General features: G+C 39.0%; 1 protein-coding gene across 1 annotated transcript in view; it reads right to left on the bottom strand.

Moving 5' to 3' along the window:
• Window positions 1-13,989, bottom strand: part of samd14 (sterile alpha motif domain containing 14) — a 171,634-nt gene that overhangs the window by 66,042 nt on the left and 91,603 nt on the right. Inside the window, exons 3-4 of the mRNA XM_048560424.2 lie at window positions 7,118-7,275; window positions 6,303-6,639 (exon numbers count right to left, since the gene is read on the bottom strand). Coding sequence (XP_048416381.1) covers window positions 6,303-6,639; window positions 7,118-7,275 — 495 coding nt within the window. The remainder of the gene's footprint in view (window positions 1-6,302; window positions 6,640-7,117; window positions 7,276-13,989) is intronic.

The following is a 13,989-nucleotide window of genomic DNA, read 5'->3' as shown; positions in this document are numbered from 1 at the left end:
TTTACACCTAAAGTTAATTTTGAAGCTTTCACTTTTTTAAACAGTCTAGGTTTTATCCTTGGTCCTTTCGATGTTCTTTGTAGCTACATCTTATGGAGCTGAGTTTCAATGGTAGTAATAGTTGTTGTGTGAGGTGAGGACTATTTTTACACTCCCCTTTCTTGTCTTTCTGGTCTTTGTGCCTTTTATTTGAATAAAGTTACTCCTTTTTCCCCTTAGGGATATAACTTTACCTACTGAACCCAATGGTTGTTCTTAAAAATCCTGTTTTGCTAAGACTACTGTAATTTTGTAAATGTGGCTAACTTTTCTCTTTTGCTCAACCACACACTTAGCCCAGCTCCTCTTACCAGCTGCTGCATGAGGTTTTTCGTTTTGAGTGTTGAGCTTGCCTTTCTGCCACACTCAACTGCTACGTCGCTCTCATTTAGTAATCATGTTTCTGCTAGGACTTACTGCCAGTGTCATCTTATAGCAGTAATAATCTTAAAGTGGTCAACTCATTTGCTTGTGGCTTTTTCTTCACTTCTGAATCATGATGTAGGGTCACGTCTATTCCTCTCTAACCTTGTGGTGTTTTCCCAAATAATCAATGCTGGCACAACACGTCTGACAGTATGTGGTGCTGGTTAAGGAGATTATTTTGAGGTAGTTTGCTGTTACCAGTCCTCCTTTGTCTTTGCTTTATCCTGGGCCCATCTAGTCAGAGGAGGTACTGTTCTTAGATAGCAAGATTAAGTGCATGATAGCAATAAGTCCAATTACATTTGGTTAGACATAATTACTAGGATGTTAGTAGCTGGTGAAAATACCCTCCAAAACCTATGCAGAACTCTGTCTCCACCCACAGACTGTAAGTGACATCAGAATGGATATAGCCAAATGTAACATGATCAGTAATCCCTTCAGAACCATTACCTTGTGCAACAATGCTCATGTCAATGGAAATTGACATGTAGTTAGAAAGAACAGCAGGGCTGATACTAGGCACACATTATCAGGGAATGGAGACAGTGAGAGCTGTGGCCACTCTATCAGCAGACTGAGGAACTTCATAACAATGCTCATCCTTATAGAGATGATGAGCCTTGGGAATCATCAGCAAAGTAGCAGACAGCGGAGCAGTAACATGAAATGTGTGGAAATCCTTCAGAATTCCCAACAGTCATTGGCTCTCCAGTGCAAACAAAGAATCCATCCTTGCTAGGAGTTATTGCATGTTTCCATCTGTTCACAAAAAGAGTTCCAAAGACTTTCAACCCTCAGAGAAAATGAAATCATGTCATCTCTGCTTAAAACGGGTGACCTCTTATTGTTAAACAGAGGCTCCTAGTTCTAAAAAAGTTCTCTCCATATCTACTCTGTCAAGATCGTTTAGGATTTTAGATATTTCAAAACAGTCAGTGTTTACTAGTCAATGTAAGTCAATCGTGAATATAAGCTCAGACTGTCCAGCCTTTCCTCTGAACACAAAGCACCCATTCCAGGTATTAGTCTCGTAAATTTCTCTGAACTAGCACTTACGCATGAGCATTATTCTAAAAAAAAATTGACCAAATACTAGAGCATAGTGCTCTGGATGTGGGCTCACCAGTGCCCTGCATAACTGTGGCATAACACCCATTATCCACAGCAAGTGATCCCATCTGCCAAAGGTATTTCATGGTCCATCTTTGGCCTTTTAATTCTCATTTTATGCAAACCCCCTGCCCGCCCACACTCTCCACAACCATAATGTTCAATTCCTCTTGTGTTAAGTGATAGCATTCTATCATCTTTCCTAATTACTTGCCGAATCTGCACAATAACCTTTTGTGGCTCATGCACGAGGTCACCCACATCAGTCTGCAACTCGGAGTCTGTTGTCTCAAACCATTGAGGTAATATGCTTGGCTTTATTTTTCCTGCTAAAATGGACAGCTTCACAGTTTTCCCATATTTATTTGCCCCATTTTTGCCTTCTCAACTTATTTATACCTTTTTATAAGCTCCTCATGCCCTCTTTACCACTTACTTTCCTACCTTTGTGTCATCAGCCAATTTGATGACCATATCTTTCTTTCCTTGAATCAACGTCATTAATAAATGATCAACAGTTGAGGTCTCAGAATCAGTTTCTGTGTGGCATATCACTTATGGGATGTTAATGTTTAAAAAAAAGACATTTATGTTTACTCTCTGCTTTCTCTTAGTCAGCCAATCTCTGTGCCAATATGTTACCCCTACTTCATGCAATTTTATTTTCCACAATAGTTTTTGATATGATGCCTTATCAAATGTCTTCTGAAACTCTATGTCCAGTCCATTCACTGATTTCCCTTTATCCACAACATGTGATCCGATCTCCCAAAGACAATTCATGGCCCATCTTTGGCCACACACACACACTCTCAATCCCCCTACTTTGAGAATTTCCTCTGTTTTTAATACACTTTTCCTAAAGTATGTTTCATTCTTTTTCTCTATCAAACTCACAATATCATTTGACATCCAGGTTCCATGGATTTGCAGCCCTGCTCTTCACACTTAGAGGAAGATACTGGCCTTGAATTCTCACTATACCAGTATTAAAAGATTACCACTTTCCAAATATAGATTTGCCTGCAAGTACCTGCTCAAAGTCTATGTTTACCAGATCCTGTTTAATGATATTGAAATTGGCCTTCACCCAGTTTGGACATTTAGCTTCTGCGTTATCCTTTCCCATTCCATAGTCATTTTCAATATCATTATGGTAACTGCCACCTAGGGGCACTTTCACAATAAGATTATTCAGTAATCCTATCTTAAAGCTTAGCAGAGCCTGGTGATTAAAATCTCCTATTATGCTTCTCTGAAAAGCTTTCATATTTCTTTCTTTATGCTCCACTTTATGTTACGGAGCACGTACACAAGTCCACAACTAACTTTTTGCCATTATCATTTGTTAACTCTATCCAAACCTTTTCCACAGGTTGGTTTCCCAAACTTAATATTAATAATGATAACATCATCATTACTTAACACCGTTCATCTTTTTCTAGAATTGTCTCTTTAATAAATGTGCCTTAGCCTTCTGGATTCAAGTTCCCGATCTGTGTCTTGTTCCTATCATCTCTGTTACTAGATCATAATCGCCATTAGATCATACTTGTTCATTTCTATTTACATCTCAGTTCACCTATTTGCTTTGAATGCTACGTGCACTTAGATACAGATGTTTTAGTTTTATCCTTTTACTTTCTTTGAGAGTTCTAATCTCAACGATTGTCTTGAACTTGTACTCTCAACACCTTCTTATCATGGACTCTTCTTCATTTTCCATACAAATGCATCTTTTTGGCTTTGACTCTACTCTTTGATTGCCCACACTGTTCCAAAGTTGATCCCTTTCTCCTACTTAATTTAAAATATTTTCTTCCCTAGTTACTTTATTGGCAAGACGAACCAAATATGGTTCAAGTGGAGACTTTCACCACCATTACAGGTCTCACTTACTCTGATGGTGATGCTAATGCCCTACAAACTGGATCCCGCTTCTCCCACACCAGTCTTTGATTTAAACGTGCATCTCTCTAATCTGGTTTGCCCCACACCCATTTGCAAATGAGGTAATAATGCAGAGATGAAACGATGATCTTTGAGGGTCAGTTTCTTAATGTGGCACCTAGATTTTGATACTTATGCGACATTTCCTGCTTTGTCCTGCCTATGTCGTTGGCACCTTCAACAACTGGGCTACATCCTCTGACTGCAGCTTCTTTTCTAATTCTAAGCTGATTTCCTGGACCTTGGCACTAGGCAGGCAACATTGCTATTTGGATTCACACTGTTTGCTGTAGAGAATGGTATCAATTCTCCTCACAAGTTTGTTTCCTTCTTTTGCCCCTTTTGAATAGTTTCCTGACCATGGTTCAATGGTCAGTCAACAGCCTCACTCTCATCCAGAGAAATTGAAAGAAATCGCAAACCTGGGCAATTGCAACTCTTGTGCTCCTGCTGTCTGGGTCCCCTCATGTGACTCATTTACATTCACATTTTTCTTTCCATGAACACTGACCAGATCAGCCAAGCCAATACAAACAGAAGTGACTGCCTCACACTATAAAGGACCCAAGTTACCTTCCCCCTCCGTGATGCATCACAGAGTCTGAAGATCAACCGAGCTCATAACATCAGAACTGAAGCTGCTCAGGCTTCAAATACGTATTGCAGACATGCATCCAGGAACTCCCACAGGCTCCACTCCAATCATGACTTGTCTCCTGATCATGTTCTAAGAAATTAATTATTTTATTCCATTTTATATTGATTGTATTTTGATATATTTTATTAATTTTACCACCAGTTGCTATACTATGTTAAACTTTAGCTATAAAATAGATCTTAGGTATAAAAAACACTTTTGTTTGAACTGTGGACTAAAATAAGATGGAAAATATACTGATTCTGAGGAAGGGTCACCAGACCCAAAAATGTTAACTCTTTGTATTCTTCCACAGATGCTGGAGCTTTTCCAGCAGCTTTGTTTTTGTTCCAGAAAATATACTTCTTTAAACCAAAGAATCTGTGCAAGAAGACACTGCAGTTTTAAAAACAAGTTATTGGTCCAAATTGTGAGTAGTACACACAATGCTGCCTTATTGCAGCAATAAGAGGGAGAATTCCAGACAAAATAGCACCTGTGTGTATTCAAGGCAATTTTGCCCAAAGACAGTGTTTTGACTGGCTTCTCAATCAGCATCAGTTGTTCTGGGCTCAGGTGTGCTCCACAAGGTAACAATCATTTGATTGCTTCCTGGGCAAGCGGTCTGAGCCTTGTGTGGGGAAAATGTAGCAGAAACATTCAGTTTGGAAAGAGAAAGCATTTCTTGCTCTCTTTCATGCTTCTATATAGAGAATTAATGGAAAATCCCTAGCAGGTAGCTACTCTCCCTAACTGTTCTCTGTAATCTGACATATCTACAAATTGCCTGTTAAGAGGCCAAGCTGAACTGTAGAGGTTACTGAAAGGGGAAATCCTCAACTAATGAAAGAAAAATGGAGAATTCACAACTTTGGGTCATCAGCAAAAAGTTGCAAGAAATTGAAAGGAGACAGAAGAAAACTGCTCATTGACGTCCATGATCCTGATTGGTGCCAGAGCTGTGCTTCTTTAAATTTCTTTCCTTCCTCACATATAATGTTTGTGTTTTTTTTTCTCTTTGTTTGTCTATTTGTAAAAATGTGGGAGTTTTAAGAAAGGAGTAGAATTCAAGTGACATGGTTATAAATTAACTATGCTTACCTATTTCTTGTCATTGTTAAAAAAACAGTTTGATTGTACTTGTCTTGTTAATGGGGAAAAAGATAACCTGATCTGATTTTTTGTCCATGAATATGACTGTAAAATTAAGGAATTTATTAAAATTTTCACATTTGTGATAACTCCATGAATAGTACGGCTTGATTTCTAGTTCACTCGCCCAGCACTTAAGACATAACCACAGAATAATAAAATAATCCCCTGGAGCAGAATAAAAATTAATTCCTGATACTGAATGGCTTTAAACAAATAATTCTAGCAGGACACCTCTTTCGCTTCTCTCCTTAACTCTTACCACTTACTGCTGACCCTCTATTGTAAGTTACAGTCAAATGATAATAAGATGCACATGTGGTAAAAATCTGTATAGAGATAATACTTTCTCCCCTGTTCTTCAGTTGCTCCAGCCAGACCTAGAATATATTCTCCCTAAATAAGCTTGAATAAATGATCAAGCACCTGTACTCAGACACTTGTGCTTAACCATTAGAAGTTCCTGCAAAATCACCCTTGGAATACATTAGTGAACATTAGCAAATGACCTCATTGTCCAAAATCCAGTTACGTTTTAAAGAAAAATGGAGGGAACAAATGTCCATCCTAGGTCTTAGGTTAATGTCATTCATGTCTTCTTTGTCCAGTGAAGAAATATTTAGTTTGGCAATGTTTTGTCCCATCTCTTATCGATGTTTGTCACCTAACTATCTATAAAACTTTTCTGGTTCCAAGGCCTCTCTAGAATATTTTATAGTCCTGTTATTTATAGATTCCTGCTGACACTATTTTGAAGGACACACAAGGTTCATGAATTGTAATCTGCTCTTTACCTTTTTTTTCTATTTAACCCTTCCAGCCAAATTCACTCTAAAACTTCCTTACTGATATGCCAAATTTCTGTACCACCTATATTTAAACTTTAAACTTAGTATTTATGCTTCATGAATTGTTCCAACTTCAGTCCAGATACAAAGCTAAAAATATCTCAATGAGAAATGAATGGAAAAATGAATAACAGTACCTTCACTGTGCTTCTCTGTTCTTCTCTCTCTCCTCATGTGAACTGGGGAGGTGTCAGAACTGTGGCAGGATTTGGAAGGGGAACTAGTAGGTGTCGAGCCCAGTGCTTCCTGGGAGGAAGCATCAGTCAGAGTCTGGTACCGGGTCATCACCATTGATGCCTGCTCCCCTTCTTCAAGTGTCCTCCTCACAATGTTAACATCAAACGAGAAGGATGAGGCTCGCTGTGAGGGAGATGCTGAAGAGATAGCAGATTCTGAAGATGGAGAGGAGCCCCGCAAGGAGGAATGTAAAGGAGATCTCATACTGTGCAGTGGACTTCCATAACTATCTGCAATCTAAATTGAAGAAATCAGACCAATACGGACTGTCAGCAAAGTGCAATCATTCTGTTCAATTTGTTGAAATCTAATTACTGTACTACTAATCATTTATTACCCCATGATCAGACTTTGAAATATCTATATGTATCTCGTTATCATGTGTTTGTTATTGTTTTCCTTGACCTTTGCAATACTCATTGAAAGTTTACATTCCCTTTGGAGTACAGTTCCCTGTGCATTTTTCACTTTCTCACCCAAAAGCCCATTCTTCATTTGTGAACATAAATAGTAACTGATAGGGCATTAATTGCCTCTAATGGAAAGTATCATGGCCAATTCTAATGCTATCCTTATGTCCATGCACGACATTTTCCATTAGAGTTTGCTGAACAGCAATCAGGCAGAAATCAAAACTACAATACTTGTACCGGTGACAGGCTGGATGACCGTTGGTGCTACTATGGTCATACAACTGCTAAGGAAAATCATTTACCTTTCTTTCCAGGCTGTCATCTCCCTCTGTGGAACTTATGCTGTCACGTAGTCGAGATCTGGATGGCCGCTGCCGTCTTGCCTTAACAGAGAGTTGGGCTCGAGCCTTCTGCAAGCTGCTATCAAGTCTTTCAGTCTCTGGTATCACTTCATTAAAATCTGCACAGATGTGAAAATGTGTTAATGCCAGTGAGAAAACTTAGGGACAATACCAACATGTAAATTTATCTACAGGGCACCAGACTAAACACATTTTATGAAAGGCTGGAAAGATTAAAAAATATAATCACATTAATTGTGACAAATACGCTTTCTTATGATTGTCTTTGATCTGTAACAAGTTATGGTAGTTAACATTTTTGATCAATGTCAAACATGTAAAGAACCTGTAATTGTTTTTGAAATAAGTCCATAGAAACTGGCATCCTATCACCAACTCACCCTTTATTTATGTTTTTAATACTTCAGAGTGAGCAGAACCTCTGATACTCCTGTTTATATTTGTCAGCCAGGGCTCCCTGATTGGATCAGGGTGACAGCCCCAAATAGGGAGCTCATATTCTATGAGGTCCACCTGGCCGACCGCGTTACAATCACTACAGTTTTATTTACTCTTCTATTTGTGGAGGAATTCTGAGACCAAGCATCATTATAAATGGACCCATTGTATTTTGTGGAAATTAGGAAGTACTGTTTCAAGTGATCTAACAACCCTTGACATTGAAGCAGTACACCCAGGAAAAAATTTAAAATATAGAAACCTAGTGGCACATAGGCATAAAATAAGCAGAAACCAAAGACCAGGAAAGGAGATTTGAGAAAGTTTTTGCCAGAAAGAAATATGCTCTGCCAAGATAATTACATGGGAGTGTTGCATATAGATTGGCTAGACTTTTCAAGGAAGGGGACTGAAACTTTGTTTGAACAAACTGTATGACTGTAGTTGAAACTGAAGCGCTATAGGTAGAGTGGAGTGCCCACTGAACCAATGAGATTGTCTCTCTTGTAGCTGTTATTATGTGGTTTTATACAGTTTGATTTAACTGTAATCTTCCTGTTACCTTATGTGTCACTTATTTGATTCTGACTCAGTTTAAAAAAAGCTCCATAAAGTGAAATGTTGCTAGTAATTTCTTCATATGCAGGTTCTTTGATACATATAGGCCTTTTGGTTTAGGGATTATAACTGCCTATGAGACACAGATTAAAGTGAAAAGTAACTGTAAGCCATGGATTAGAGGTTTTCCCCTGAAACATTGAGAGATGTCATTAGCTAAGTAGCTACGGTGCTGAACTAATAGGTTACCGATTAGAAGTTCAAAAGTCACCATTGCAAGATTAATACATTGAATGGTAATTTGTAGGTTGCCAACATTAAAAATGAACACCATTGAACTATTGCAGGAATCTGTTTATTTCACAAATGTAAGAAAGGTAACCAAACCCTGCTCCATAATAGAATCATAGAGTAATCGAGTTGTACAGCATGGAAACAGATTATTTGGAAAAACTCATCCATGTTAATCAGATATCCTCAAACAATATATTCCCATTTGCCAGCATTTGGCCCATATTCCTCTAAACCCATTCTATTCATATACCCATCCAGATGCCTTTTAAATGTTGTAATTGTAGCAGCCTCCACCACTTCCTCATTATATACACACATCAACCTCTTGTGTGAAAATATTGTCCCTTAGGTTCCTTTTTCTACCTTTCCCTTCTCACCTTAAATCTATGTCCTCTAGTTTTTGTCTCCCCTACCCTGGGGAAAAGACGTTAGCTACTCAACCTATCCATGCCTGTCCTGATTTTATAAACATCTATAAAGTCACCGCTCAGCATCTGACGCGCCAGAGAAAATAGCCACAGCTTACTGAGTCATGCCTTATGTCTCAAATGCCCCAATGCCAGCAATATCCTTGTAAATCTTTTCTGCACCCTTTCAAATTAAAAAACCATCTGATCTGCATGCGATCCTAGTTCAAAAATGTTTCTTGCATGAGAATGGTGACTTCACTTCAAGTGTGTTCATTGGCTACAAAACATTTTGAAATATCCTGATTTGTTTTATTATTCATTCACAGGATGTGGGCATTTCAGGATAGGTTTGAAATTATTTTTCATCCCTAATTGCTCTTAAGAAGGTGATGGTAAGCTATTTACTTGAACAGTTACAGTAAGTACACAAACAATACTATTGGTGAGGCAGTTCCAGGATTTTGACCAAGTGACACTGAAGGAATAGTGATACAGTTTCAAGCAGGATGGCTTGTGGCTTGGATGGGAACTTGCAATTGGTGGCATTCCCATGTATCTGCTTCCATTGAACTTTTAGATAGTAGAGCTCCCAAGTCTCAAAGGTGCTGTCTCTTGGTGAGTTACTGCAATGCAATTTGTAGATGGTACACACTGATGATACTATGTGGAGGGATTGAATCTTGAGGATGTTAGATTGGCTGTCAGTTCAGTAGATTGTTTTGCCCTGGATGGTGTCAAGATTTGAGAGTTTTTTCGGAGATACATGCAAGTGAGAAGTATTCCATCACATTCCTGATTAGTTCTTTAGTGCTTTATAAATAGTGCACAGGCTTTGGGAATCCAGGAGGTGAACTGGTCATTGTAGGATTCCTAGCCTTTGACCTGCTCTTGTAGCCACAGTATTTATAAGGCTTCTCCCATTCAATTCCTGGTCAATGGTAACTTCGAGGATGTTGATAGTGGGGATTCAATGATGGTAATGTCATTAAATGTCAAGGCGTAATGGTCAATTGGTCATTGCCTGGTACTTGTGTGATGTAAATGTTACTTGCCCTTCTTCCACGAAAACCTGGAATCTGTTGAGGCCTTGCTGCATTTGAGCATAGTCTGTTTCAGTGTCTGAGGAGCCATGAATGGAGTAGAACATTACATAGTCATCAGCAAACATCCCTACTTCTGACTTTAGAATAAATGAAAAGTCATTAATGAAGCAACTGAAGATGGTTGTACCTAGGACATAGCCTAAAGAACCCCTGCAGAGAAGTCCTGGATCTCAGATGACTGACCTCCATCAACCATAACCAACTTCCTCTGTGCAAAGTATGAATACAACTAGTGGATGGTTTCCCCCTTATTGTCATTGACTCTGGTTTTGGCAGGACACCTTGATGCCACTCTCAAATACTGCCTTGTATCAATGGCATCATCCATCACTTTAATGAGTTGAAGAGTAAACCAATGGGGTAATATAGCAGGGTGGTATCTATGCTACATTTTGTGCCTAAGACATACCTTGGCAATTTTCCACATTGCCATTGAGTGTTATTGGTGTGTTTACTAGAGCAAGTTGATTAAGGTTACAGTTAGTTCTGGAGGACAAGTGTTCAATACTATCACCTGAATGTGGTCTGGATCCATAGCCTTTGCATTATCCAGTGTCTTCAGCTGTTTCTTGACATGATGTGGTATGAATCAAAATGATTGAAAGCTCTATGATGATGGAGACAAGAAGACACTGAGTTGGATTGTCCACTTGGCACTTCTGAATGAAGATACTTGCAAATGCTTCAGCCCTCGCTTTTGCACTAGTGTACTGGCCTTTCTCATTGTGCAGCCTTCCCTTCTAATGAGTGTTTTTTAAGGTTAGTTTTCAGTATTTCAGTAGTAGTTCAGTATTTGGTCCGTATGTGTTGTTTTCCATCAACATCAACCTGGCCAAAGAAACACTGATGACACTATTAGAAGAACCGAAGACACATACACCAGACACCACCAACCTCATCAGCAAGGACAACATCATCAAGCTAGTGGACCTATGCCTCACCACCCACTTCACTTTCAATAACAAAACCTACAGACAAACCAACGGTACACCCATGGGATCTCCGATATCAGGGTTCTTAGCAGAGGCAGTAATGCGGAGACTCGAACAAACAGCTCTGCCAATCATCCAACCCAAACTTTGGGTCCGCTATGTGGATGACACCTTTGTCATCACTAAACAAAACAAATTAGAGAAACCTTCAAGACCATCAATAATACCCTTTACTGGCATAACATTCACAAAAGAGGAGGAAAACAACAACAAACTGCCATTCCTAGATGTCACAGTAGAGCGAACAGTCAATGGGGAACTTCAAACCAGCGTCTACAGGAAAACAACACATACGGACCAAATACTGAACTACAGGAGCAACCATCCCAACACCCACAAACGAAGCTGCATTAGAACATTATTCCAATGAGCCACCACACACTGCAGCACAGAGGAACTACGCAGAGCAGAGGAAAATCACCTATACAGCGTATTCAAAAAGAATGGGTACCCTATGAACACAGTCCGCCGATTTCTCAGCAATAAACCCAAACAAACAGACAAAACGGGCTCAGAAACCATAACCACTCTCCCCTACATCAAAGATATTTCCGAAATGACTGCCAGACTACTCGGACCCCTTGGCATCGGGGTAGCCCACAAACCCACCAACACACTAAAACAGCAGCTAATGAACTTAAAAGACCCTATACAGACAACAAATAAAACGAACGTCATCTACAAAATACCTTGCAAGAACTGTTACAAACACTACATTGGACAAACTGGCAGGAAGCTAGCCACCAGAATACATGAACATCAACTAGCCTCAAAACGACATGTCCCACTGTCACTCGTATCCTTACATACAGATAAGGAAGGACACCACTTTGATTGGGACAACACATCCATCCTAGGACAAGCCAAACAGAGACATGCACGAGAATTCCCAGAAGCATGGCATTCCAACCGGAACTCCATCAACAAACACATTGACTTGGAGCCAAGCTACCATCCCCTGAGAAAAAGAACAGGAAATGGCATCACCAACCCAAGGAAACCTAACCAGATAAATAGAAAGCGGGACATAACACCAGCGCTTCGTCGGAGGCTCACTGATGTTGTTACCTAGAATGGTGACAAAACATCTGAAAACTAACCTTCCAGCTCAGCGAGCAAACTCACATCCAGAACCTCAACCTGAGCTACAAATCTTCTCAAAACTCGCTAGTGTTTTTTAAAGTCAATCACCATTCACAACTCAATGTGGCAGGACTGCAGTGCTTAAATCTCACCTTTTGTTGCGAAATCATTTAACTTGCTCCAACACTTGCTGCTTTCACTATTTAGCATGCAAGCAGTTCTGTTCTGTAGCTTTACCAGCTGCTCTACATGCCTTCCTGCACACTTCGTTGAACCATGGTTGATCTACTGGCTTGGTGGCAATGGTCGAGTGGTGGATATGCCTGGCCATGAGGTTATAGACTGCAGTTGGATAGAATCCTACTATTCCTGAAGTTCTATTGGGCTAAACTGATATAAATTAGCTCAGATTCCCTCAGAAAGTATATGGATCAATATAATCAATGATGAGCGTCTTTTATTTGCTACTGATCAGACAATTCAACTCAATTAATCTCAGAATGGATAAAATACTTTATCAAGAAAGCAACCTGTATTATGTTAAACATCTTAAGAATAAACCAATGGCATTAGAATTCATTGTGGCCCTCAAGATACTGATATTATTAGTTGCACAGCAAGATACCTGTAAGCAAAAGGAAGGCAAGAGACGGAGCTATGGCAGTGTTCGGTATTTCGCGCATATGAAGCTGTCAAGTTAAGTGGAAGATAGCTATTATTCATAAGGATTGGCATAACAGCTATTCAAAGGAGAAACAGAGCAATTTATTTTGAAACAATAAACTTGAGAATTTCAAAATAAAAATTAATGACTGCTACAAGTCACTAGGTCAAGGCTAAAATATACACTGATGCACTTCTAATAAATCCATCATCAAATATGGCTACGATATTGCAACCGTGGAATTAGCTTTTCACACCCATTATCTAGACCTAAGATAGAATGAAAACTTAGGTGCAATTCTAGACAGTCATAGCTGTGTACTCGGAAGTAATATCAGTGGATTCAGAAGAAAAGGGAGGAAGTAAGACAGAGAAAATGAAGGAATTTAAGGCAATGGTTATAGCCAGAAGAAAAGCAAAGACCACTTTTCTGAAATATAAATGCAGCATTTATAAGGAGTACATTCAAACAAAGGACAAGGACATTTATTTACAATCTGTCCGGTTTATCCAGAAGTTCTAAGAATACCAGACCATCCCTCAATTGATTCATTCTCTGGAAATCTATTGTGTTTTCTTTTGAACTTAATAAGAAACATGCTCTACACATGATCAGAATATTATATCGAGCTACCATACCCCCGAGCACTATAATTTTAAAAAAATCTATTAAATAATTTACAGTGGAAAAAGATTTAAATAAGGTCAACAGTGTACAATTGTTGACATTTAATACAGAACATTACACAAAGTTCAATGGCCTTATCCATTTAGCAGTAAAGCCACGCATCAGTTTATGATTTAGCAGTTATTACAATCTGAGACTGTTGTCACTTGATTATAGGTCACCAATGGGTGATTAATGAGCAGGCCATTGGGTTAATAGGTTAAACGCTGGCTTCAATCACCGGTATTTCAAAAAAAAGGGAAACATCTTGTTCCTATTAGAAATAATGGATACTCTCTGACTTCCAGCAGAATAATCTGTACATGTAGTTCCTGAGAACAGTAGTTACAGAAAATTTGCTGCAATAATTCTTTGAAAATAGCATGACTAGTGATAGCCAATGTGACTGCAATCTTCAATCCAGGGGAAAGGTATGAACAAGTAAATGACAGACTGGCTACCTCAACAGGGAGGGAAGTCCATGAAACCCAGCTTGAGCTCATGAAGGAATAGGCCATTCTCAATAAATTTATTGAAATGGTGTTAAGATACAAATAAACTTAGCTGAAGATAAAATCTTCTTTGATGTTGTATATCTCATAAA

The sequence above is a fragment of the Stegostoma tigrinum genome, chromosome 31 (genome assembly GCF_030684315.1).
Source record: "Stegostoma tigrinum isolate sSteTig4 chromosome 31, sSteTig4.hap1, whole genome shotgun sequence".
Classification (NCBI taxonomy): Eukaryota; Metazoa; Chordata; class Chondrichthyes; order Orectolobiformes; family Stegostomatidae; genus Stegostoma; species Stegostoma tigrinum.
Note: the sequence above shows the minus strand (reverse complement) of the source record. Positions and strands in the feature narration are given on the sequence as shown.